At 32.3% G+C, this 26622-nt stretch overlaps 5 protein-coding genes across 6 annotated transcripts; all 5 read left to right on the forward strand.

Moving 5' to 3' along the window:
• The first annotated feature begins 212 nt into the window (after nt 1-212).
• Nucleotides 213-5947, forward strand: LOC147066469 (uncharacterized). Its single transcript, XM_085955577.1, has 2 exons — nt 213-547; nt 5432-5947. The coding sequence occupies exons 1-2, from the start codon at nt 394-396 to the stop codon at nt 5848-5850; spliced, it is 573 nt and encodes a 190-aa protein (XP_085811703.1). The 5' UTR covers nt 213-393; the 3' UTR covers nt 5851-5947.
• Nucleotides 5948-6370: 423 nt separating this feature from the next.
• On the forward strand, nt 6371-11549 carry Dus2 (Dihydrouridine synthase 2). Its single transcript, XM_085955173.1, has 6 exons — nt 6371-6643; nt 6735-6873; nt 8558-8890; nt 9964-10251; nt 10816-10969; nt 11106-11549. The coding sequence occupies exons 1-6, from the start codon at nt 6481-6483 to the stop codon at nt 11382-11384; spliced, it is 1356 nt and encodes a 451-aa protein (XP_085811299.1). The 5' UTR covers nt 6371-6480; the 3' UTR covers nt 11385-11549.
• Nucleotides 11550-13786: 2237 nt separating this feature from the next.
• LOC147066472 (uncharacterized) lies at nt 13787-21610 on the forward strand. The gene is made up of 4 exons (XM_085955176.1): nt 13787-13974; nt 14056-14144; nt 16163-16266; nt 21410-21610. The coding sequence occupies exons 2-4, from the start codon at nt 14063-14065 to the stop codon at nt 21608-21610; spliced, it is 387 nt and encodes a 128-aa protein (XP_085811302.1). The 5' UTR covers nt 13787-13974; nt 14056-14062.
• Nucleotides 13787-26616, forward strand: LOC147066471 (uncharacterized). 2 transcript variants are annotated; one of them, XM_085955174.1, is made up of 5 exons: nt 13787-13974; nt 14056-14144; nt 21410-22335; nt 23390-23596; nt 24409-26616. In XM_085955174.1, exons 3-5 carry the CDS (start codon nt 22227-22229, stop codon nt 24645-24647), a joined length of 555 nt encoding a protein of 184 aa, XP_085811300.1. In that variant the 5' UTR covers nt 13787-13974; nt 14056-14144; nt 21410-22226; the 3' UTR covers nt 24648-26616. The 2 variants fall into 2 exon arrangements, with proteins under 2 accessions (XP_085811300.1, XP_085811301.1); XM_085955175.1 differs by lacking the exons at nt 13787-13974; nt 14056-14144 and adding an exon at nt 16163-16266 and having other exon boundaries at nt 22133-22335.
• Nucleotides 21736-22059, forward strand: LOC147066473 (uncharacterized). The gene has a single exon (XM_085955177.1). It carries the CDS (start codon nt 21736-21738, stop codon nt 22057-22059), a length of 324 nt encoding a protein of 107 aa, XP_085811303.1.
• Nucleotides 26617-26622: the final 6 nt, after the last annotated feature.

The raw sequence follows: 26622 nt of genomic DNA on the forward strand, positions 1-26622 counted from the left end.
ACTTTAATATTGCTTCAAATGGTGTCCATGAATCGTGAAAAAAATATAAATGAAATGTTGATATTATTTCAACACCTACTAATACGTATTCAACTTAAATTTTAAAATTATTAAAATGATTTAAATCAGTAAATTTCTGAATTATTTTATCTGGGGTAAATATTTTTTACCTCAAAATAATATTTATTTTATTTGACTGGCAATCTCATGTTGACCTATGGAAATTGCAATGACAACTCAAATGTCAAAATCTGTAGTGTCTTTTTAAGTTACAAATTTAGACCGCTAACATTCTTTGACACTGAACCCTATTGATTTCATTGCATCTTTTACTGTGCCAAATTTTACACAAATTACTTATTTTCATTTTTATTTCAACAGACTCGATTGACAATGAACAAAAATATCCCCCAGCTCACTATTGCGCATTTGTTATTATCCGGATCCTCAATGTTGGCCTTAAAATATTCTCCGTCCGAAGAAACCGTGTCTTATGGAACATTTGGGAATATACTTTTATATGGTTTAGCGGGATTCATCAGATATGGTAATTTATATTGTGCAGATATTTGTCGAAATAGTATCAAATAATAATATGCATAATTACGTGGGTAACTTATTGCTTTTAGTGTCTATACATGCAGAAAAGCTATATTATAATTTCATATAATTTTATAGAGGAATTGGCTTGCATGCGACATATAAATTGTATAGACATACAATATTTTGTAATGTATGGTGGTAAGTTTATGAAACGTAGTATGGAATAGCCAAATAAAGGTAATTTCAACACTCCATATCTGGATGACAGCGTTACAATATTGATTAGATTTTTGTAGTTTATTTTTAATTGCACCACACTAATATTTTCATCATATTACAACTTCGTGAAATCCATACGCCATTACAAATGAACCAATTACAGACCTACAAACTTATCTGAAGAATGGGATGGGGTAGCCACTGTCGAAAACTACCCAATCAAGACTCGTAACTGGACAAAATCCGACATTCGACGGATAAGTTTGTAGGTCTGTAAATTAATTTTGAATATTTACCAAATGACTTATTCCTTTTTCAAAAAACCTTTATGGTCAATATTTAAAACGAATATATATTATTTAACCATATTGTTCAATGACTTATCGTCACTATTGGATTGATTTCTCGAATATTTGTTTTTGTCGAAATAGACCTTTTTAATGCAGAATGATTTTTTGTATCTAAATGGACCAGAACCATCCTTTTCTTTAAATTACTTTGTAAATAATACAGCATTCGCATTTAAACACCTCCATGTATTTAAATCCCAGTCCCAGGTTCGAATCCTGGGTCTGACAAGTAAACATATTGTTTTTCAATTTGTGTGTGTCAGGGTATGGACCTAATAGGTTGAGCAAGTGGCTGACATCCATTTCTCGTAAAAAACAAAATCTGTCAATACAAACCTCCACTCTGTGGAGGCCCATATGATCCTATCAGGATCGGACATGGTCGGGGGGGGAATGTATTTAAATATAGGATAATAAAATTTGTCTTTCGTGTCCTGAACATTTGACATTTGGTATATTCGACAAACCAATCCTACAGTGACGTTATCTTGACAAGTATTTTAGAAAGCCTTCTTTGCTTAAATAAATAACTTGCTAAATATAGTTGTAAAAGCATATTTATATTGTATTAGAATTAAATAATAGTTTTAAAATGTAATCTGTGCGGACCACACATAGAGAACTCTAATAATTTTTCAGAAAATTTCTCATATGCTGCATTACATTTTCACTTTTTAGATAAGAATATACTAAAATTACATATTGGTACCTTTTATTAAGACTGCAGATTCAATCTGATATCGATAATGGCGTATGGATATTCTATCTTCATTTATTGTCTGCTTTCTAATAAAAATTTCATTTTTCTCGCACAATATTTTTTTAATCTACATTAATAAATTTGAATTTTCAAGCAACGATAACTAAATATTCAAGTAGGTTTGGTAAATTTTATCATATTTAATCTTAAAGCTGCACTATATAAGGGTAGTGTGAACAGTTTGTTAAAAATCAAGTAAAACACACTTTTTGTAACGAAACAATAAAATTTTCCAACCCAGTTGACTTATAGGACTATACACTTGGTCCAACGATTTTCTAATTCTTCCATACTCTCTAGAAAATAGCAGCGCTGTCATATGGATTCTTCGCATTGAGCCAAATTTTAATGTTTGTGAATAGAAAGAATTTGCATCAAGAATATGGCGGAAAAGAATCTAATTCGAAACCCAATTCATGGAATTTTGCAATTATTGCAATGGTCAATTTATGAGATGGCGTGTTGTCCTGGTTTAAGGTAATTTTTTTATCCGCCATTTTTTCGTTCAACTCATACTTCAAACGATTCAAAAACACCGCATAATAGGCTCCTATTATTGTCAACAGTAGATATTACCTTACCAGCTGACAAAACTGCCTTCTCCGGTGTACTTGTCTATTGTTTTATCTGCTATTTGGACTCGGTGTCTAGTGATGGATCCAAGCTTTTTCAATATTTCATGAATTTCTCCGTGGTGACCTTAATTGGTATCTGGAGCGCAATTCTTCTTCGGTGCTAGTACAGTCACATTCATACTCAATTTATCAAACCTGGTGTTGTTTTGTGCGACCGCTAATTTCTTCAAATAAAAATGTCTGACTGCACGGAACTAGTTTTTTTTAAATTAATTAGCAATTAATGCAAAAGTGTATGCTTTAAATGGTTGTCAAACGTTAACTATGCATCTGATATCACTACAATTTTGACAGAAGTCATTTGAAGAATGATACTTATCAGCAGTGATTTTATTTTGTGAATTGTGGCACCATTTCATAGAAATTTAGCAAACTTTTCAATCAGGTACCCCAGTAGTTAAATCCCTTATAGAGCTTATTTGCTATATTTTCAACTACGTCCACCAGCCGAATTTGCAACTAAACTCACAACTTTCAAAAAATTACAAAATAATATTGTTTAGCGTTTGCTCGATAGTAAATTGAGATTAATATATTATTTATATTAGTTTTGAATAGGAATATTTCTCTTGCTCGTAAGCAACAGCCTAACGATAGGTATATGTTTTAATAATTATGACAGTACTCTGTAATATCACTCACCTTTTTGTCGGGTCTGCTGAATAGCATAATTTGTTCTAACGCCATTACAATAAAGGTGATATTGCTATAAATTCCCGATGCTTTTTCTCGGGTCTGCCGAATGGCATAATTCATATTTTAATATCAATATCGCTCGCTCAAATGAACATTGACACTAGAAACACTGTTCTAACGCCATTACAATAAATGTGATATTGCTATAAATTCGCGATGCGTGATATCGCATAATGGAAATTGCCTGACGTCTACCTATACATGTACAAATGTCGCTATGCGCGAATTTACTTGTTAGCTACTGTACTGAGTGTGTTGTCCATTAATAATGTCATTGTATACATATTGTGACAAAACATATAAAGTTTGATAAACTATTTTTTTTATTCAATAAATAATTCACAAGATTTATTCTTTATTAAACATACGTAATACAAAAACTGATTATCAAAACAATTATGCAATTTAGATAACACTTCAGTGAGAATTGTAAGAACTGCTAGTTAATTTTGTCAAAATTAGATAGAACACACATAGCTTAGCAGTCAGAGCACATGAACGTGAATTCCTCTGGGTGTCATGTTTTTTTTAAAATACTTACACATGCCAGTATCAGTGCGTGTAGCGAGTACTAAGGATTAGTACTAAGTCAGTGTGAACAAGCCCATAGTAAATCTTATACTGTGCTCACTTTGTGGGTGACATTTCATTGATTTTATTTCACTCTAATACTCTCTGTTTTAATGACATACTAACAAATTAAAATTAATCTGAATAGATTTTCGTTTGGTTTATATCTAAATGTTTTGTGAGTTTCTACTTTTACAACCAATAAAAACAACATCTACCACACAACTATTTTACTAATAATATTATATACTAGGTATTTTTTAATGTAGATTTGGCATTCACTGTATCTAATTATATTTTGAACTGAATGAATTGAAAATTTCATGTGTGATAACGACGTTAATAATTAAAGACATAATTGTACCGAATTTCAGATTTGCTTGTCTTTTTGTACCGCAATTAAAATGTCTCATATATTTTTGATTGATTGATATGATTTTATTAAAATATATTGTAGTTCAAATGGTTCAATTTACACCGAGCAATTCTCCATTTCATATAACAATCTCATAATTTTAATTGATTGGATTTGTTTTTGTTATTTTGCGTATTTACTTTAGATTGCAACAAGGTCTTATCTCTTAAATCTTTATTTTGTATTTAGAAAATAACTTGTATTACTCAAAAGTGTATCTCTCTTGGTTATTCATAATTAATATAAGGTACATAAGTAATATCTGTAAATATCATCGAAATGGCACTGCAATGGAGAATAAAATCGCAGTTGTAAACAATTCATAGATTTATGGGTCTTCCCATTCAAATTTCATTTTTATCATAAGCAGATTAATACAATTGACTGAAAAATGAACTCTACCTAGATTTATGTTTTTACAGCATTGTGGACCTACTGTGCCAACATGTCCGCTTAAAAATTGTCGCAAAACGATACAATGAACATTGTATGTAGTTGAAAACTGTATTCTACCTGCATTGCGATAATTCATGTCAGAGGTGTTAGAGCCCTCATTTTTTTAAAGGTTTGGTTCCAGTGAAAAAATTGAGTGTGGATCGATTACATCAAGTCAAAAATCGGAACCCTGTTTCCGTGGTTCAGTTCTGTTTCTTTAAAAAAATTATATAGGTACTTACCTACGTAGCTATAGGAAATATGTAATTGAAATTTTATTTCAATTTTAAAACTCATAAAGTATGTCTTTAGACTATTTTTCCAAGATATCTTTGCCAGATGGCGGTGTATATAGACATCATAATCAGTTATAGGCTTTCAATCACATATTAGTAAAAAAACTTTTGTAAAACACTACATCAGAATGTACAACGATAATAATAGAACAATGGAACTATGTCGTTTTTAAGTCGTTCTAAAGATCCGGTATTAGGGGTTACGGTTCCAAAATAATTAATTAAGGGGTTCCAGTGTTTGGCTCTGATTCCATTTCCAGCTCTAGTTCATGTCGGACCCATTTTGATAACGTGTTCACTTTAATATTTAGATTATCAATGTAAAAACGAATGATATTAAAATATTGTTTTTTATTATAATATTAATGGAATTATTGAAAATGATAGCAAATCTATGCTTTTATTAGTATGGACAACCAAGAATGTAGCTCTAACCATTTTTTTTTTATCATTTTAACATTAACACATCTTCACATGTTATATTATCATTAATTTCACATGACAATTTTCAGCTATTCCCGATATGCATAATAGTGCACCAATGAGTAGATTTTTAACGATCACTCATCTGCTCACCCGGAACTTAGCACTACCATGCGTGGTAACATACTTATATCTGATGTCCGGATATTCATCAGACATTGCGTACGTTCATTTTATATCAGGGGCTATTCCTGTGCTTCTATTTTTATTTAAACGTGGAGCTACACCACTGACTGATTTCATATTAGCTGCAAATATTGTGTCACTTACGTATATTTCATATTTATTTGGAAACGTGTGGGGCATAGGACTTGCAGTCTGTCATCTAGTCAACCATTTTTTTCTCAATCAATTGAAAGACAATTTGACTGCCCCTGTGGATTGTTTATTTGTAGTTGGAATGTGCTTTTTTAATGTATTTGCAGTCAAAACTCTCAAAAACTATTAAATATTGAATTTACAAAAACTGTTTTTATGTGCTATATACATTTATATTTTATATAATGTGATGTTTTCTACTTTTGATAATAAATATTTATATGTTGCCTAAAATTGGTTTTATTTTACATTCAGTTCAAATTCCCGCCCATTTCACGCCATATTGCACAAATTTATTCTTTATTATATTTGTGGCAGGTGATTTTTAAAAATTCGTTGTATAGAGTATGTAAAGTGACTTGCTACCATCAAATTAGCCCGAACATATTGCGAGACAAAATACCTGAAAAGCCGTATTATAATAATGGTAGGTATGATATAATAAAATGAAATTTCGTTACCTATCTACTAATTTTACAACAAATTTAATTGTGAAAATTAAATAGCATTATTATATACAAAATAGCAATTCAATATTCGCTTCTGGCAGCTTTATGGTGTGGGCGATTTTAACGAAAATTAAGGAAATTACAAAATAGCTTATTTCTCTCTCTAAAAGAAGAAGATACCTCGTTTCAATATGTCAATCTGACAGACGAAGAAGCATGTTCAATGTTTGAAATCCACATTTGTAATGGATCAGTGATATCACTAAAATTGTTTCAACAGGAGAAAACTGCAGTACAAATTAAAAACAAAGATGTCAAAAACACTTGACTATGTTAACAAAAATATTCTTGCTCCAATGGTGCGAATAGGCACTTTACCTATGAGATTACTCGCTTTAAAATATGGAGCTGACATTGTGTACACTGAGGAACTTATTGATTGGAAATTTCTAAGATCTATCCGACATTTAAATGGTGCGTACTTATACACATCAATTAAATAGATTATATTCAAAATTGAGTTTCATTCAACGTTGTTAACGAATATTTCTATTACCTCTTATAGATATTTTAGGTACAGTTGATTTCATTGACCAGACTGATGGTACAGTTATATTCAGAACATGTGCAGAAGAAAAAGACAGGGTGGTACTACAACTAGGGACATCTGACGCCGAAAGAGCACTAAAAATTGCAAAATTGGTGTGAGTATTGAGAGTAGTATAATCAAGTACTTACATACCTATATCAATTTTGTAAACCATTATAAATTTCCCACTCGAATACAAACTATTAGGGAAGGATCATTTGAATTGATTGGTAATAATACAGCATCACTACTGCCGGTACTCATTCAGTACAGTGGAACCTCGATTTACCGTTCTCGCATAAATCGTTTTCCCGCATGGATGGACAATGTTAAATAATCCCGCATTAACCATTCCCTGATTTATCGTTTTCCTCGATCTATCGTCTAAATATTATGGTCCCGTCAAAAATATTATCCCGATTGACCGTTTTTGTTAAATATTTTTCATTTCACTTTCGTAGAATTGTTTATGGTACATACAGACCTTTCAGTCGCGTCGCTTTGCTTATTTTCTAATCGTAAACTTGGATTGTTCGAGTATTAATAATAATTGCTTGATATATGGTGAGGGATATGACAATCTGCAGGCGCCAGTGATTATATACACATACATATTATTCCTTAAGGATATTATGACAGAACTTGATATATAACTGCGTATTTTAATGTTTTCACGGAACCTTAATGAGTCTGGCCTCTATTAAATCCAGAGTTTATATTTTTAACTAGCCTATTCATTCCAATACGGCAAAAAAACACGTTTGGATAAAAATAATAACACCGCGCGATTTCGATGTTGTATGACGTAAGTTCAGCTTTGGCCGGGTTAAAGACTTTTTTAAAAAATGAATGTGTAATGTATGTACCTATATGTAATAATTTACATATACATTATGTAATGATAAAGGTCTAATAAACAAATAAGTTTTTTATTTTAAGAATTTATATATCCCGCATTTATCGTTTATTTTTTAGGGTCCCTTGAAAAACGTAGAATCGGGGTTTCACTGTATGCCAATGCATCTTGAAATCACTTTTTTTCAGAGACTCCACAATCCGATGTGTCCCTGGCTGCCTACTGAAGGGGCATGTTATCAGATTTTTTTATAAGAAATGGTTATGTTAACCACTCACCTAATTGGGATGGCAATAATAGTTTTCAACCAAATAGCTTCTGATGTTGATATATTATTCCACTTGCAGTAAATTTAAATGGACGTCGTTCTATAAATTCTTAAAATAAAAAATCGGTTCTTGTATGTTGAGTGGAAGCCGATATACTGGATTATTTGTTAGGTTATGCGGTGCCGGCTAGACGGCAAAGACTTGTCTGCGCGATGTAGTTTGTGCAAACTACTTTACACAGAGGGTTCCCGATACAAACCGGTTTGCGCAGGTAAGTTTGTGGTAAAGCATGAGCATCTAGCCGGCGCTTTAGGTTAGGTTAGGTTATTATTCTCGAATTTTATTCATTAATTTTGTCGAAATCGGCTATGAAAATTGCCGCTGTTCTCGCCTGGCTTCCAGTGTACCTTTTATGATTTTTTTCATTTTTGTTTTGAATTTATAACAATATTATATAAAATAAATATATTTGAATTTGAACCTATTTGATCTATGCTCTAGAAACAAAATGTGAATTTGCCGTAAACCGTGACTCACAGTTTTAGAAATAATGGACACTACGATTTGTCCGTTGCGAACACTTTTAATATGCATTGTAATATTCTAATCCACCCACAATTAATTACATACAATAATATTATGTATCATAAATGTGTTTTTTTATCTTTTTAAAGGGAAAACGACGTAGCAGCAATAGATATAAATATGGGATGCCCCAAAGAGTTTTCAATTAAAGGCGGCATGGGAGTAGCCCTCTTGTATAAGCCAGAAAAATCCAGGAACATTCTTAAAACCCTCGTGGATAACCTTTCCATTCCAATTTCATGTAAAATTAGGATATTTCCAACAAAGGAAGAAACTCTAAAAGCAGTCGAAAATCTCGTAACGTCTGGTATATCTACGATTGCAATTCATGGGAGGACGAGAGACGAGCGGCCCCGGCATGATGTTCATCCAGATGTGATAAAATACGTAGCTTCCAAGATAGACATTCCCGTCATTGCAAAGTATGAAACTTAATCAATATTTAAATCATTCTATATTATCAAAAGTTAAGAAATATGAGTCAGAAAATACACTAGATAGTAGATATCAGTGGCGAAGGGTGGAGGTAGGCTGTTAAGATTCGCTATAAATAGTGCACACTAAACTTTTTTAGTCATATGTATTTGTTTTTATTGAACTAAGACTACAATTGACAGATGGTGTTAGTTGGTTTTTAAAAATCAATTAAACCATGCCTAAACGAAAACAATAGTTTTGGTCTAATTTGGGCAAAACGACAAAATTGTACACACTTTTTCATTCATAGTTATTTGTTTTTGTTGGATTAAAAATACATATTACACATATTGTTGGTTAATTTTTTTAATTCATTAAGCCCTGTCTAAACCAAACTTTAATAAATAAAAAATATTATTCTATTTATAGAATATTCAAAGTTATGTATGATTTAATTGCATAATTTGAGATATTTTATAGATAGACATGTATTTTTTGACTATTATCTATTATGGCTGGGTTTCTCAGGGTTTAATTGAATTTTAAAAACTAACCAACACTATCTGTAAATTGTAGTCTTATTTCAATGAAAACAAATATGTATGCCTGAAAAAGTTTAATGTGCACTGTTTATGGCGGATCTTAACAGCCTACCTCCACCCTTCGCCACTGGTAGATATGCCCTTTTCTTTAATTTTATTGTCAATCAATTACTGTTATTTGTATTCTATATCAATTAAGTCTGTTGGAAACAAAATGGTTCCCACGCATATCTTATTGAGATTTGTAGCTTATGGTAGATAAGTATGAACTTGCAAATAAACTAAATGAAAACAAATAATAGGTATTGCCAAGAGTAATAACTATTGTAGTGTTGATAATAGTGTGGCAATCAAAATAGCTAGAGCCAATAGCATTGATGCCTTATATTCCTTTTTGTAAAATGAAAATGGAACGGATGTGAATGCTAACTCAATTAATAAAATAGATAGTATTTACAGTTTCTAAAAATATGTCAATTTCTCACCATTATCAATGTTTTTGATAAATTTTAACATACTAAATGGTTTCTTTTCAGCGGAGGCTCAAGAGACATTCGAAAACACACTGATATAGCAAAATTCAAAGAGGCCACGGGATGTTCGAGTGTCATGGTGGCGAGGGCCGCAGAGTGGAACTGTTCTATATTTAGGAAACAAGGCCTACTGCCTCTGGACGATGTGATAGTAGAGTATCTGAAACTAGCAATAGAATATGATAACTCGCCAGCTAATACAAAGTATTGTGTTCAAAACATGCTACGAGAATTGCAAGAGACACCGAGGGGAAAGAAATTTTTAGAATGCCAAACATTGGAGCAAATATGGTTAGAAACGATTATCTTTAAACAAATTGAGGAATTGTAATATGTTATATTACTGTAGTGGCGAAGGGTGGAGGTAGGCTGTTATGATTCAACAGAAATAGTGCACACTAAACTCTATCAGTCAAACGTATTTGTTTTCATTGAAGACTAAGATTAAAGGCTACAAAGAGTAACTCTTAAAATGATAAGCAGCTAATTTAATTATTAACCTCAGTAAACTTTTTTCAGTTTCATTTTCGAGTATATACCTTAGGTCCATCTCTATAAACAAAAAGTTTTTCTTCTACGTTAGATCATTTAATGTTATGACATAATTTGTATCTTTTAGATCTGTATGCAAGATGCTTAATAATGATGCCTATTTCAAAACTCTTGCAAAGTAAAATAAAACTATGTTTTTGCATTTAAAGATTTTCTTGTTTTAAGAATTAACAGTTGCGAGTGATGTGAATAATATATTTTTTTATAGATATTGTTTGATCATGTCAACCTCAATGGCTTAGCTTTTCTATAAAAATGCTTTCAATGAATATACAGTGAGTACATAATATGTATTGCTTTCAGTTCAATTTGGGACCTGGGTGAATACTGTGCAACAAAACAAACGGAGTATCAAGAGAAAGGCATCCAAGGAAGATGGCAAGTGTGCCCAGAATCATTAGGTCCTCCAAATAAGAAACTTAAACCAAACAATATGGATGATATAATACAGTTGAAAGTGAGTGTGAAGTCTTATTCTAACTTGTAACATACGAATTGTATTAAGGTCCTAACGTCCACTCCAGTAATTTATTCCCAACCTGTTATTTACAACTACCGACTAATGATGATAGTTTATTTTTTCATTCTTTCAGGTGTGTTTCTTACGTGCTAATTATGCAAAAGATGTTCAATTACCAAAGTCAGTTTTGCATATGTGGGCTAGGAAGAATGGTTTCGAAATGCCAACATACGAAACAGAACAATCAGAGAAGCTGTTTCGATCAATCATGACATTTGAAAACAAGAAATATGCGTCCAGTTTCTGGGAGAAAAACAAAAAATTTGCTGAACAATCAACGGCACTGGTTTGTCTATGTTCTCTCCAAATCATCACAGAAGAATCTTTAAAGAAAAATGGTAGCTTATTATGACAGCCGAATGGTATAGAATAGAGTTATAATATATTTTACAATAATTTGTTATTTTTTGTTAACATTTCTTATTTAGATATGTACAAATTTTACCAATCATATTGATGAATGTTCCAGTCGTATCTATGTACATAATTTTAAATAATAATTATTCTCTAGTAATAATATGGCAAATTTAATTTACTGTAAAAACGATCCATTTATTCCAGTGTCTGTCAAATTCCTATTTTACTTGTATACAGTGACGCCCCGAGACAAAATGCCGCCCCATTTTTTTATACAGTATTTTTTATCATCAGTGCACGTGTCGTTTCTGGTCACCAAAGAAGTCGATGGGCAACGGAAGTAAACTAGATATTGCGAACCCGACAAAAAAAAAATACAGTCCTGTTAAACCCTTTATGCATATGTAATAAATTTTGAATGATTCTCCTCGATTTGCCGCCCTTCAAGTAACTGCCGCCCCCAAGCGACGCTCAATCTGCCTACCCCCACGGGACGTCACTGCTTGTATATGTGTATTTTTTGGGTTTATTTTTTCAGACATTTTTCGACTCAAGGCTTATGGACTGCTCTTTAAGTGAGCCACAGTAATCTTTCGACATTGTTGATTCATTTGTAGCAAACTTCAAATTTACACCCACATCTGTCAAAAACCACAAGCATTTCAGCACCACCAACCAAGTTCATTTATAAGACAAAGGTTTTTAGAAATTACTTTTGCCCAAACACTTTCTAAATTGATCATCTATTCTATAATTTTCATATCGAATATACATTGAAAAATCGATAAGTAGTATTAAAAATTAGTTAAATATAAAACTTAATAATATCTGGATAATTTAACTTTAACAGATAGTCTGTAGTTTAGGATCAATTACAAGATGAAAATAAATTGTTAGTCTTACGACGTGATAATGCTGAAATTAAATCGAACTTTTTGAAGAGAATATGGTTGAAATTATGGGATAGTAAGAACAAAAGCGGTTTCTAGTTCACATACGATTACTTATGAATAATATGTATTGATTCTTAAGCTACAATATACTTGATTCAATGGAAATCCTATTGTGTAGATGTCTAAAATATTAACATCTCACAATGTATAAATGCCGAAGAATGAAGTGTTTAGTATCTCGATTTTTCTTAATCCTTCAAATATTATAATTTCCATAGGTAACGCAATATGCGAGAGAATGACAGATATGAAATATTCGTACAAAAATAATAAATGGATATCGTTCTTAGGTTAGGTCATGTCTTAACATGTGTCATTTTGACAAATTGTCTTTAGTTAGAAGCATCAAAGAAAACTGGTTTGACGCTTCAAGTCATATAATTTCTAGCCGTCAGAATCTACTAGATTTTTGCTGGAATGTATACAAACGTCAAATTTAAAACCATATCTGGAATTGTCAAACCATCAGAAATTTTTACTGGAACATAAATCGACCACATCAAAATTATGCAGTCGAGTTTTAATTATAAAATATCATTGAGTTCCCATGTTGATATCCGTAATCAAACTAAACTACTACAAGAGTTTGGAATATATTTTCATAAGTTAACAATGGATATAAGTACTATAAAGCACTCTTTATTTAATGATTAAAAAAATAATAACATGCACAACATAATTTTATCTCTAATAATCATGAAAGAAGCAAGAGAATATTATCACTTAAAGAACATAATACAAAAAATGTAAAGCATCAATAAAGATTTTAGAAGTATTGAAAGTCTATTTGGAATCAAACTGTAGTTTCACTTGGTCTCTCATTTCACTCATTTTAGTCCTTAGTTCACTGTCCAATTCAGATAGTTTACTATTTATTTTTGTAACCTTCTCAGAAGTCTCTTGAAGCTCTTCATGGTATAACAAATGGTTATTACAATTGGCCCACTCCATTTTCTCTCCGGCCGATGGTATAATCATTTTTCGTGGTGGTTGGCTAATAGCAGGGTCCTCGAGGTCTTCTAATATTTGCTCAGCCGTAGGCAAGACAGGTTTTTCATATTTATTAGTGAGAGCTTCCATTTGACAAGGTGTTAGTGATCATAACAATTTTGAATTAAACGTCATCTGTCACGTTGACATTCATATATTAGTCTATGGGTGACTTTATGTTCATAGACAAAAATGATTTTTGCTTTTTTCTTAGCTAAGAAATCATTTGCCCGAGTTTGTTGAAAATCTTAAATAACCGAATGATTACGAATCGTATATAAATATATACCTATTCAAAATAAACAGGCATATAAGTGATTGCTTTTATAAAAGTTTGAGAATGAAACTTTTTTTATTACAGATAAATGATTATTTATATTTTTTTAATATGGTAATAATTTTGCTACGTAGTTGTTTAATAAAAAAATTCACGGCTACACAAAAAATGAATGTCACAATTGAATTTATACACCACTTAAGTCACGTCACCTTCAAATTGTAGGTGTGACTATTGAGAATATCTCTACATAATATTATAACTTCTTCGATATCATTTTACCCTGATATGCATATCTGTAATCGCGATAATAAACAACACGAATCCGTAATTGACTATCTTAATTAATACAGGTTTTGTAAACTGTGAGTATAAACAGGTTCTTTGACGAAGTACGTACCTACTCTTGCACCCGAATGTTATCATTTATTATTACGTATTTTTAGATATTCAATGCCATACATTTTGATACGGGGTAACTTAGCGTCATACGGTCACAAAAATCCCTGGAGAGTACTCGTATCAGGATTACAAGGTGTGGTATAAAATACTCGATACATGTTCACACTTCTAAAATCCATCACGCATGTCTGGTGCTAATAGCTAATGTATAACATGACAATCGGCACGCCGCACACCACTACTAACCGCTATATTATTATTGTATTTTGATTGTTCACCATACACGTCCTTGTGGCCCTAATGATATATCTATAAAAGTTTGCTTGAATATGTTGTAAGTACCTATACGTAGTTTAAAATCTATAAATCAACCACTTAAAAAAAATACAAACCACTCAAATTATTAAAGCTTCACAGCCTTCACACATAATTAAATTTCTTGTGTACTTTATTGATTAAAAATGGCATTCAGTTTGTACAGTCTATCTAATATTTTACTTGTCCTCAAAGTTTCTAAGCATATGTATATTTGAAATGTGTTATAGGTATTACTTTATGATTTATTCTGCTTCCTGTGTATGTTACTGTTTCAAATTATTGTGAACATGTTAATTAAAACGCAATCTGGTTCAATCAATATGCTTTTCTACACAGAAATTCACTAATATATTATGAAATATTATCTATGCTTATTCACTCAATATTGTACAACGTATGCAATGCACAAATAAGTAGGTATGCTTTTGATATAAGTATGTAAGTACTCTCCACTAATACACTAATAAAAACGCAGGGTTTTTGTATATTATGGCATTATTATTACAAAAAAATACAATGTAAGTACCTACATATCGCAATGTAAAATGTTTGTCATAATTTTTCAACATCAAAAACTTTTCCATAAACAACAAAACCAGTTCTCTTGATTCCTGCAAAATTGTTGTAGCTTCATTTAAAATATCTGTTTTGTCCGTATGTCGCTTCAGCTGCTACTCCATATTGTACTTTATTATCCGTGCTTATAATAATTATAATATCTTCACTCACTATAGTGATCTATGTATCTACCAGTGGCGAAGATTTTTTCAAAGTGATTATTGAATATTTAACACGTAAAAAACTATCAATGGCGAACACAAAGGAAACCATTCTTCAACATCTAATGTTTATCCCAACTCATAAAGAAGTGTGCAATATGATAACAAAAAAAATTACGTTACTTATTTATAAGTATATTGACAATTTCAAATTGTGCATAGTGCTATGCACTTACAGCCTATTCAACAAGTTAAAAATAAATAGAAACCTAATGGTCATAAAAAAAATTATGCATTTCTCCAAAATACATTCGGATTGCGATTAGCTTTTGAAAAAAACAAAAAACCAAGCTGTATTTTTGAAAAGAAATGTATCGGAATAACAATCTACCGACAGCGGTTTTATCGATTTGATAATTTGGTCTGTCTGTCTGTGGTATTGGTTTACCGGGTACACCTCGGAAACATCCGTATTAGAAAAAATCTTTTAACTATAATAGTACCGGATGTGACTCGAACCCGCATCCATTGGATTCTGGCCAATGTGCTTTACCATATAGGCTGGCAGCCATCGTAATGTAATTTGAGAAGTGCTTCAGTTATGTGACTATTATTTAATTTCATCTTAATTAGGTAGGATGCAGGTGGCTAAATTGGTAAAGCACATTAGCTGAAATCTGCGCCATATTTTTTTTCAAGATTTTTTCTAATTGGTATGTTTCTGAAGCGTTTCCTAATTATTAATGTTCAATAAAGAATGGTTCATTCGTAAATCTTGTGAATTATTTGTTAAATAAAAAAAATAGTTTATAAAAGCTTATTAATATGTTTATCTCACACACGTTTATAGCATTCATGGTGGCCGAGTTGCTAAAGCGCCTGTCTACAAAGCTGTGAGTCATGGTTTCGATCTCGCGCTAGGCAAATGAAAGTGCATGTTGTATTTTTTGTTTATCGGTAAATTAATTTCCCGTAAGTATGATTATTTCAGTTACCCGTCGCCCACCTACCTCGAACAGGGACTCTTCGCCACTGGTACCTACTTCCAATCTTTTTAATGACGACTCTTTCTGAAATGTTAAATATACCATGCAGATATAAAATTTCGTTTTAGCTGGCGAAATAGAACAACTTAAAAGGTTTGCATGCGGCGGATATTGTGATGCATCGACGATAGTGTACCTTCAGCATCCTTGTGTCATACTCTCCGCTCTTGAGGTATGTATAAATGAACTGACATCGCTTAACAATTGGGCCTACCGCGCAATCGAGATTTTTTATCATGTAACTTTTTAGTGATCATGTTACCTTTTGTCGCAGCGGTCCACTTTAGTACTCAAACCAAACCTGGCTTCATAACCTTGGCCCACGGCGACTGGCTTTCACATTCGTATCTTATTAACCCATTCTGTAGCGTGTCTACTTCTTTAATAAGATATTATTTATATAATATGTTCTTCGCGCTCTACAAAAGAAGACAAATACGTAAGCTCTTTCCTTTATGACATCTCACAAAACACTGGCAAGTGAACGATGACAAAAATTATACCACTGGATTTCTTTTATCACACAAAAGTTTCTGGCTTAACGAACCAACATGCCACATCATGCACACATTTACATTAGAAGCTATAACACTTGACGGTGGTGATTAAAGCCACGTGAGAAAAAGTCAAAGTGCGGAAGGTGTGCATATCTGGTTTCTTCCCGTGCGCAGGAAATAGACGAGGGTAATGTGTTTTTTGTCTATGGCCAATGTTTCTGACAGTGCTGACATCACGCGCGATGTATCGCCTCGTCTCGCTCGGCCTCATCTCCGCTGTTGTTTCGTGCCCAAACTATGGAATTCTACTTGGGGCTGTTACTTTCAAAGTCAATATCTTCCATATTCCGCCATTTTGATATAATTGAAAAAAATGTTTTCTTTTTGAAACAAAACAATTAGAAAAAGCGAATAGCGGAAAAAAGTGGCCTTCATATTTAAAGTTAGTCGTAAAATAAAAAAAAATACAGCTGATGAATATACATAAATTAATGACTTTGCAATCGACCTCCGGTTTGATTATATTTGATTAACAAACAGCTGTATTTGATATTTTATGAATATACATACAGTGAAACTTACTTTGCAGGTTACCGACTTTGGAACAATAGTCTCACTTTTAATGTGGTACAACTATGAATATCGATCCTTAGCACCAATCGCACCAAGATCGGATTCATATACAGTCAACAATATACTAACATTTCACTGGTGTATGGTAAAATACCAATTTCATCAATTAAAACTACTATAACATACATAATTTGATATATCTCCATAAAATACTTGTAAAAAAATATTTCTATCAAATCGTAGTTAAACCCACAACCATCGCAATCTGAATGTTGTGCATTACCAGTTAAGCTATTGATACAATCTTCAATCATGCTGAAATTTTCAAGTTATAACTGAAGTGTTACTTCAAATTCAATTAATAATGGCAACTATGTTTTCTAATTCTTTATCAAGACGTTAATAGGTACTAATTAAGGGGGGACATGCTCAGCGTACGTCAAAATGGAGCTTTTATGCTATTTTCAAAGCATGATCCTGGACATTCCTTAAACGTTGTAGATAATCTATTTACATAATTTTGAAGCCTTATTATCCTTTATATTTATTTTAAACATTTGATGACTGCATAAAATATTTTTATTACATAAAATAGTATTCTTTTAAACCTCTCGCTCTAATGTTTTAGAATACAGTCATATTTCAGTACGTCCATGTGAAGTGGTGTTACGGCTTTTTATATTTATTAATTTTTAAAAGCATTTATAAAACCATTAGTAAAATTTATGTCGACATTATTATAGTTAAATATTTACAATAAAAAATTATATTGATAATCTCTGTGATCCCAAATTTGACAAGAATTAAGCATTTTATTATTCAAAAAATGGGCAAGATTTACACATTTAAAGATACTGATTATAAGCTATGTCTTCGACCATTCAAATGTGATAAACATTATTCGTAGAAGCTTATAATCAGTATCTTTAACCCTTTAACAGCCACTGACGAGTGGTTCTCGTCATGGGCATCTACTTTCGTGCGCCCGTGACGAGCGAAACTCGTCGCGCCGTTTTTGCGCCTAATATGAGTCATATATTTATTTTTTCAATTTTAATACGTGTATTGACATCTATGGGCAAGCTCTGCAGGCAGAAACGTTTGAAAAGTCAAATACATCGCGAGAATAAAGGGGATTCCCGAGAGGCCCATTCAGGGTTACCGATTTCTTCCCATGTACTGAGAAATTGTTGACTCATTAGTTCGCCCCGCGATCGCGTAATACTTGGTCGTCGGGATGATAGTCTGATTTGCGTTCTAATTGAAAGATTTTGCATTTTTTCTTATTGAAATTTAATTTGTGTTGAGTTACGAAGTGTTGTGAGTATTTATATTTATATTTTGCGTATGATTTGCGTATACAAGTGTTATATTTACGAGTTTACTTTTAGATTGAATTGAAACATTTTCGATATTTTCAGATTGAAAATTTTATTTGTGTCGAGTGACTAAGTACTGTGACTATTTTTATTTATATTTTGCATTCAATTTGGACAAACAAAAGTGTTATATTTACGAGTTTAGTTTACCAATTTTTCCAATTCAAAATGGATGAATATTGTGAAGATGGTGAAATTGACAACCTTTTAGAAACGATTGAATCTGAAGACGATAGTGATGATTCCGAAGTTGATGAAGTTGACGATACTTTGGAAGTTGAAGAAAATGCACCAACTACATCCGAAGCTACTGAAAGGCCGACATTTGAGTGGAAATCGGATTTATTTGACCCGCGCGCATTTTCATTCGATGATACTGAATCGGGATGCAAAGCAGATAGTTTAGCTTCGGATGCACTTGAAATGGATTATTTCAAGTGTTTTATCTACATTTCCTTTATTGAAATGATAGTGCGAGAGACAAATAAACAATTTAAATTTGCTACAAAAAATATCACGGTTCTGAGTGGGTAGACTGCACAACCGATGATATATACACATTTTTGGGAGTGTGCATGCTCATGTCACGTAATTCTCGCAACAAAATTACTGAACACTGGTCTATCAAAAATATAATATCGAAAATAATACCGATATTGCAAAAAAATGTGTACTTGTAAAATTTATAAATTTTATAATTTTTTTTTTTGAATTTTTTAAAAATATTTTTGAACTATTTCTTGTAAATTCACAGTGTTGTGATAACCCTAACCTTGGTGCAAATTTTCCGACATTTTCATGAAATTATGAATGAAAAATCCTTTCGACGAACTTCAAATGATGTCTCATCATATGTAAGTGCTTGATATAAAATTTTCCACTGGTAATTTATTTTTTTATATATTATTTAATTCTTGGGCCCTGGAGTTATACCTAGTATTATCAGCTGGGCTGCTAAAAGGTTAAATGTGTAAATCTTGCCCATTTTTTGAATAATAAAATGCCTAATTCTTATCAAATTTGGGATCACAGAGATTATCAATATAATTTTTTATTGTAAATATTTCACTATAATAATGTCGACATAAATTTTACTAATGGTTTTATAAATGCTTTTAAAAATTAATAAATATAAAAAATCTTAACACCACTTGGACATACTGAAATATGACTATATTCTAAAACATTAGAGCGAGAGGTTTAAAAGAACACTATTTTATGTAATAAAAATACTTTATGTGGTCATCAAATGTTTAAAATAAATATAAAGGATAATAAGACTTTAAAATTATGTAAATAGATTATCTACAACGTTTAAGGAATGTCCAGGATCATGCTTTGAAAATAGCATAAAAGCTCCATTTTGACGTACGCTGAGCATGTGGGCCGTTAATACCTCGGTCATAGATGGCATCAATTTTTTTCTATATGTATTTTTTAACACTCTTTGTCTTATTATATTTTTAAAATAAACTATTTTTTACTCAATCAATAAATACATAAGAGTTATGAAGAATGTACGATGTGGGTTCAAGTCCTATTTGATACATTTTTTTTTTCTAATAAATATGTTTCTGTGGTGTTCCAAATTGTGTATGTTCTTCTTCATCTTGTGTATTATTTATTGAATAAAAAATAGTTCAATAAAAACTATTACAGATGAATTGCAATACTTACCTTACCTTTTCAGTAATTAAGAAATTAACAAAAAATTTCTCTTTGACTGAATATTACAGAACTAAAAAAACCGGCGAATTATTGAAAATTATAATTTTAATATTATATTATCTGTATGTACATACATAATATTTAACGTGTGGTTTCTGCTAATTTTCATTTAAAAAAAATACCTAATCCTAATGACTAACAATGCATACTTCGGAATGTTTCACATATTATTTTGATATTGTATGTTTACGCTTTTGCTCCAGATCTATGCTTATTTAATGATTTTTCTGACAACATAATATAATAATATAGGGCCGAGAGGTAAAATGGGATCATAATTAACATATAATTATTTATTTCAGTCAAGAAAACAAAATTGTCATATCGTTTTTGTCTGCCATTCATCTATTTACCAATTGGTATATTATTTATTTTCGCGTGAAATAACACGCCATGCATTTTTAATTAGAATAATAATTTTGTTTTCTCGATTGACTAAAAGAACTGTGATTTTTGATTATCCTGGTTTACCTCTGAGTTCAGATGTATAATTGATTATAACCAGTGAAAAATTGTGAGACGCGAGGCAACTGATATTTTTGAACAATTCAAAAAAAAGAAGATTATTTAAAATGCTAAGTATTTAATATTTATTTAATTGCGAAATAATTTAACAAAGGGTTTCCGTGCGTTGACACCATCAAATTTAGTTATTATTTCAGAATTATCTGATGTACATGCTATCTGAAAATTCATGTTTAGCGTTGCCAGTCACTGTCTTTCATGGCTTGCTGTTGATTGTAGAAAGTTTTATTCCTCTTCGGTTACAAACAAGTTAAATATTTCTTCTAACTATGTTAAAAATTGAGACCCACTTAAATTGTAAGGTGTAGATGGGAGCTTCTTCTGATATGTCCTGATTATATCAAATCGCTGCGTATGTTCACTAGTTATATGATATATAAGTGAAATCAATTAAGCCATATTGTTGGCTCTACAATGTGATGTCAATTGAAGCCAAGATTTGTACAAGAAATGGTTGTTGAAAAAGTAATATGTGGATACCCACAGTTTCAGAAGCGGACACTACACTGCTCATCGATTACGGGTGGCGCCTATAAGTTATATAAACAACTAATTACTAATAAATGTTTATTCGGAAACATATTTCCTAAACATAGTGTTTTTAAATTTTCAGGTGCTAGGTTATAGAGTTGTCGCTTCGAGTTCCACGTCCGTAAAACAGGATTACAATGAATACATGTGGACTATGAGAAGAGAGTTCACCGAACCGGAGCCGGATCCAGTCCTCATAGAGAGAAGCGATAACATCACCAACATAAACAAAGAGGCCATAACTTATGCCAACATACAGAGCATAAAAGAAAACGATATTTAAATATTCAGATCTAGTTAAACTATTTCTGATATCTATAAGATAAACATAATAATTTATTGCACAGGCGATAAAGTCTATCGTGAAACTCTCATTCAATAAATCTTACCTTTCATCACAGCATCACCATGGCCCAGACTCAACAAGGAATGACAGAAGTGAAAGCTCCCGACGCGGTGAGCATCGTCCTTCCTCCGTCGGACGGAACTTACATGTATGTAGCCGTTAAAGGATCATTGCACGCCGTCGATTGCTCCGTCTTTGGATTGAGCACCGATGAGAAAACGGCCTTGACCAAACGCTTTCCGGGAAGTTCTGTCGAAGTTATCAACGGTATCCTTGTGAAGGGCTCCATCCTGGGGGTTATCAACTCCCTAGGGGAGCTCGGCTACCGCGTTATTACCACAACTGGCGAAGCTGAAATAACGTGGACTCTCGAAAGGGAACTCTAATGAAATTTGATATAAAGCAAAAATAATTATTTCGTCGTGTCGTTGTCAGTTATATATTTTGCATGTTTTTCAGCCGTAACAAAACAGACTAATTATTGTGCTTCAAAAGTTTATAGATGTTAAATCAGTAAAATCTGGTGAAAAGACTTAAACGAGACTTCTTTGAAATGTCTAAGTGTGTTAATCATCAACATGAGAAGACGTGCCTGTGCGAACCGGTCGCTTGCGTTCAGACCCTGGATGATATGGAGTTCGAAAGAGGGATTTGGCACGCAGGTACAATATTCTGAAAATTATTTGGCACTAAGAAGGCGTACTATATTTTTTCGAGATTCGAACTCACTTTTACTGTATTTTAACCCATTGGAGACGAGATAGATTTTGCAGGATCACTTGAGGCAAAACAACAAATGACAGAAAGGCCCCTATTATTAAAATTGCTATAAATCATTTAATATTCAGTTAATTTTGTGTATCAGGGATCAAATATAGTTTTTTGTGTTTTCTTTAGCCTTTTTTTGTACAAAATGACGAAGGTAAAAAATCCATGGTAGAAGTACATAATAAAAGAAAGATATACTATAACTGGAGGTAAATACAATACACTTCAAGATATTTAGTAGATAAAAAGGACATTACATGTTTTTTACTCTGTCAAACACCTCATTCTTACTGAACTGATCATTATTTTGACAAGTTTAATTAAAAATAGGTTTTATAAATCAAATAATTCTTAAAATTGATATTGGACTCTATATAACTAACACCATAAAATGATAGCTACATATTATATTATTACGTAATTTCAACTCAATTACAGTCCGTACAGTTTCATTTACATGGCCACGCAGACAGCGCGGCTTAAGTGCAAGAACACAGTGGTCGGGTGGGCGGCGGCGTGCGCAACTCAAAACGTATAACCGTGTGTGAAATGTTCGTAGACTTTTTTTGGGCATATCACTGTTATACGTTTGAGTTGCACACGCGGCTGCCCGCCCGTCACTGTGACTAAGCGCTAAGCGTCGTGAGTACCAGGTTCGAATCCTGGGTCTGGCAAGTACACATTTTGTTTTTCAATTTGTGTATGCGTCATAGTATGGACCTAATAGGTTGAGCAAGTGGCTGACACACATTTCTCGTAAATACAAAAATCTGTTAATACAAACCTAATAGGCCCATATTATGATCTTATTAGGATCGCACATGGTCGGAAAAAAAATAAGATTAAAAATGTTTGTTTTTCACCATGTCCTGCATTCTGGCGCCGATTGTCTCAATAGGTTAATGATAGGTAATCAAAATAATCATCATTTCTTTGTCGCCATAATAGCTCAATCTGGCGATACGGAGGGAATTGAGAAATTGGTGAAACGTGGAGGAGTGGACGCGTTAGATGGGGCCGGTTACACGGCACTTCACCACGCTGCGAGAGGCGGCCATGCCGATGTCTGTCGTCAGCTGATTCGCCTTGGGGCGTCTCTCGATGCGAAGACCAGAGCTTTCCAGGCCACACCACTACACCGTGCCGCTTCTGCAGGTTATTATTACTCTTTATTTTTTGATATTTTCTTGGTAAAATTATGCTTACTGTTTCTGGAATTATATAGTCAGTGATGAATGGTGGTAACCGTTCTGACTTCCGACTACCATACTAGTCAATTTTTGGTGCCACGGTGGCTGTTGGCGAATTTTTCCAGTTTGACATTGTAGATTGACCTACATGTCTCTACAATGGAACCTCAATTATCCGGACCTCGATTATCCGTATTATTCAAAACACAAGTTAGTGCACGAATGTTGTGAAATAATTAAAATTGAAGCTGTACATATAATATCAATAAAAATTGTCCGTACAAAATGTACTTTTTTTACCCTAATAACCGGACTACCTTCATCCCCAATTAGTCCGGATAATCGAGGTTCTACTGTACATGTGAATCACAAAATGCTAACCACATCCTGTGGGAATGTCCTGAAATGTAACAAAAAGGGAAGTTAAGTTGGTCCAACCAGTTGTTGGATCCATTGGACCGTCCAACCTGGTTGGGTCGACTGCTTTTTTTTATTTAATAAAATAAGTTCATTAAGCGCACTTGAGTGAGTGACAACCTAAGTTTTGGGTAGTCAGTTGCCCCTGTCACATTCCCAGACCTGAACAACTGCAAATGTTTCACATCATTTTGTGCTTCTGGATACGGCTAATTAAAACTGGATTTGGTGCAGGTGGATCTGTATTGAGCTGGCTATGCAATCTTTCTATATCATTGAGACATCTACACGTTATGATATGATTCCTCCATAAGTTTCAATGCCCGATTTCAACTTTTTCATGATGCATTATCTTTTCAGGTCACGAGGAGGTAGTGGAGATATTTTTGAAAGCCGGAGCCGATGCTTCCCTCAAAGACGGCGATGGACAGAGCGCTTTGCACCGAGCCGCGGCCGCTGCCCACCTACCTGTCGTTCGTCTTTTGCTGAAGTTTGATAAAAAATCCATTTCTGAGGTGGACAACCGCGGTCGCCTGCCCATTCACCTCGTTCAAACGTCCTCTGCCCCCGATCCAGAGCTTCTGAACTTGTTAAAGTAATATTATTGGTGCAAATACAACTGATGGCCATCCCATTTAGATTATAATGATAATAATACTCACTTGTACACTACAATTTTATTACCATATTTTAAAGAACTGTACTGTTTGAAAATATACCCCTCCGCAAATTATTATAAAAGTTGTGTAAATATAATATCTATTAAAAAACCATTTCACAACGTGTATGAAGTTAAAAAAGACTTGTATGTCTTTCTAAAAATCAACCTAATTGATGGTGTTTTTTTCAGAGGAGGTTTCAATTAATACATAAATCTAATCAAGTATTTTTCTTCGATCTCATATTGATTATACCTTGTAACTCTATCTAACCCAGCATCTATGCCGATGTGAAACCGCAAGCATTGCAACCATCCAGATATTAACACGACTTAACAATGGCCGCTGTACAAATTAACAATCCGGTGTGAATAGCAGTATATCTGCCTCACCGCAGGATATATTGCAATATTCATCTCATAATTAATGTCGTATTTTGAGAAGAAATTAATATAGAACACCTACCTCTACATAAAAGCAATCATTGTATACCATTATTATTGTTGGAATAATATTTTATAGTCTCTTACCATGGCAAGTTTTCGTAGTTGATTAATGTTCTTAACTTGTTTGACGACTTTAAATATGCTCATTAAACGTAGTGATTAGGACAATCTACAATCTAACAAATCTAATGAATATTTTTGAGACAAGTGTATGTATGTTATAAAGATATTATGCTGTCTAATAAGTGTCTATTTTAAGCGAGTCGTGTGCTGTTTTTGATTTAAATACTGTCAAACTGACAAAAAGTTATAGCAGTAACGAGAATTATTTTCTATTGAAGTTTTGAACTAACAATATACCGTGTGTCTTAATCACCTTTGCTGCGATAATACTATTAGATGATATCCGGGTTTGTCCATTTCAGATGTTTATATATTCACCTGACGGGTAGGCGTTCCTTTTACTGTAGCTTTAAAATTAAAAGTTGACGATTGAAAAGTATATTTTTTTAAATTCAAAATACAATAAGTATTTAAGAAACATTTTTTTCAAATGAACTCAAATTTCATAAACATTCTATTGCCAATATTCTTATGTTACGCAATAATATATTATTAAACTGTCGTTAATGTGGTAGAACTCTCTTAGGTACATATTATTATGTATATTGGTTTTGAAACAAACTTTTTGCTAATTATTTTACTTATTGACGAGTTATTATTAGATATTTCTTAAGATTTGTAGCTTTAAAGAGCTGTTAACATTGAAAATCTCGAAAATTTTTAAAACCAACAAAAGCTTTGTTTTAAAACCAATTATTTACACTTGCCCTATTTATGTAACATCATAACTTTGGAAGCTTCTACTCTGTTTACTTGTGTTATCTAACTCATTTTGCTGATATGAAAAAAATTGACAACAAATTTGACATGCTCAACACGTTTTTGGCACCTATCTAAAATAATCAATTTTTAATGGCAGTGTTTTATAATCACAGCAAGTATTTGTATTTTTCATTTCTTTAAATATTTTGTAATATTAGTTGTATTGCATTTATTTTAAATTAAATATAATCATAGTTTTTCGATTAATTTTAAAATTCCAAGATAGAGGAGATACATAGACGTGTGTCGTTTGTTTGACATTATTTTATTGCAACATATTCACAATATTCATCACTAAATAACTTATAAAACATAATACTGCATATTATTTACCAAACTTATTTTATAAAAATATATTAATATATTAAAAATGTGAGATTTACTATTTACTAATATTTTCCTCTATAGTTTATTATGAAAACTGTATATTTCTTTGAAAAAAAAAGCTTTTGTAGAAATTTCACCGCTACTTAACTAGAATTATTAATATGTAATATCTTTTTGAAGAAATTGTGTTTGTACAATACATCTTCATTGGGCACTAATAAAATTTGGTAATAAGGTTTGAAAAATGAAAAGTCTTT

The sequence above is a fragment of the Rhyacophila brunnea genome, unplaced genomic scaffold, assembly GCF_057557595.1.
Source record: "Rhyacophila brunnea isolate RB1 unplaced genomic scaffold, BYU_Rbru_1.0 scaffold_5, whole genome shotgun sequence".
Classification (NCBI taxonomy): Eukaryota; Metazoa; Arthropoda; class Insecta; order Trichoptera; family Rhyacophilidae; genus Rhyacophila; species Rhyacophila brunnea.

What these genes read in the sequence shown, in the direction of transcription:
- LOC147066473 (XM_085955177.1), top strand. Translation starts at nt 21,736, where the DNA reads ATGGCCCAGACTCAACAAGGAATGACAGAAGTGAAAGCTCCCGACGCG.
- LOC147066472 (XM_085955176.1), top strand. Translation starts at nt 14,063, where the DNA reads ATGCCATACATTTTGATACGGGGTAACTTAGCGTCATACGGTCACAAA. An exon ending in ACTCGTATCAGGATTACAAG is followed by an intron (nt 14,145 to 16,162) that starts GTGTGGTATAAA and finishes ATTTCGTTTTAG; the next exon opens with CTGGCGAAATAGAACAACTT. An exon ending in TCATACTCTCCGCTCTTGAG is followed by an intron (nt 16,267 to 21,409) that starts GTATGTATAAAT and finishes TTAAATTTTCAG; the next exon opens with GTGCTAGGTTATAGAGTTGT.
- LOC147066469 (XM_085955577.1), top strand. Translation starts at nt 394, where the DNA reads ATGAACAAAAATATCCCCCAGCTCACTATTGCGCATTTGTTATTATCC. An exon ending in AGCGGGATTCATCAGATATG is followed by an intron (nt 548 to 5,431) that starts GTAATTTATATT and finishes GACAATTTTCAG; the next exon opens with CTATTCCCGATATGCATAAT.
- Dus2 (XM_085955173.1), top strand. Translation starts at nt 6,481, where the DNA reads ATGTCAAAAACACTTGACTATGTTAACAAAAATATTCTTGCTCCAATG. An exon ending in ATCTATCCGACATTTAAATG is followed by an intron (nt 6,644 to 6,734) that starts GTGCGTACTTAT and finishes TACCTCTTATAG; the next exon opens with ATATTTTAGGTACAGTTGAT. An exon ending in GACATTCCCGTCATTGCAAA is followed by an intron (nt 8,891 to 9,963) that starts GTATGAAACTTA and finishes GTTTCTTTTCAG; the next exon opens with CGGAGGCTCAAGAGACATTC.
- LOC147066471 (XM_085955174.1), top strand. Translation starts at nt 22,227, where the DNA reads ATGTCTAAGTGTGTTAATCATCAACATGAGAAGACGTGCCTGTGCGAA. An exon ending in AAGAGGGATTTGGCACGCAG is followed by an intron (nt 22,336 to 23,389) that starts GTACAATATTCT and finishes TCGCCATAATAG; the next exon opens with CTCAATCTGGCGATACGGAG. An exon ending in ACACCGTGCCGCTTCTGCAG is followed by an intron (nt 23,597 to 24,408) that starts GTTATTATTACT and finishes TTATCTTTTCAG; the next exon opens with GTCACGAGGAGGTAGTGGAG.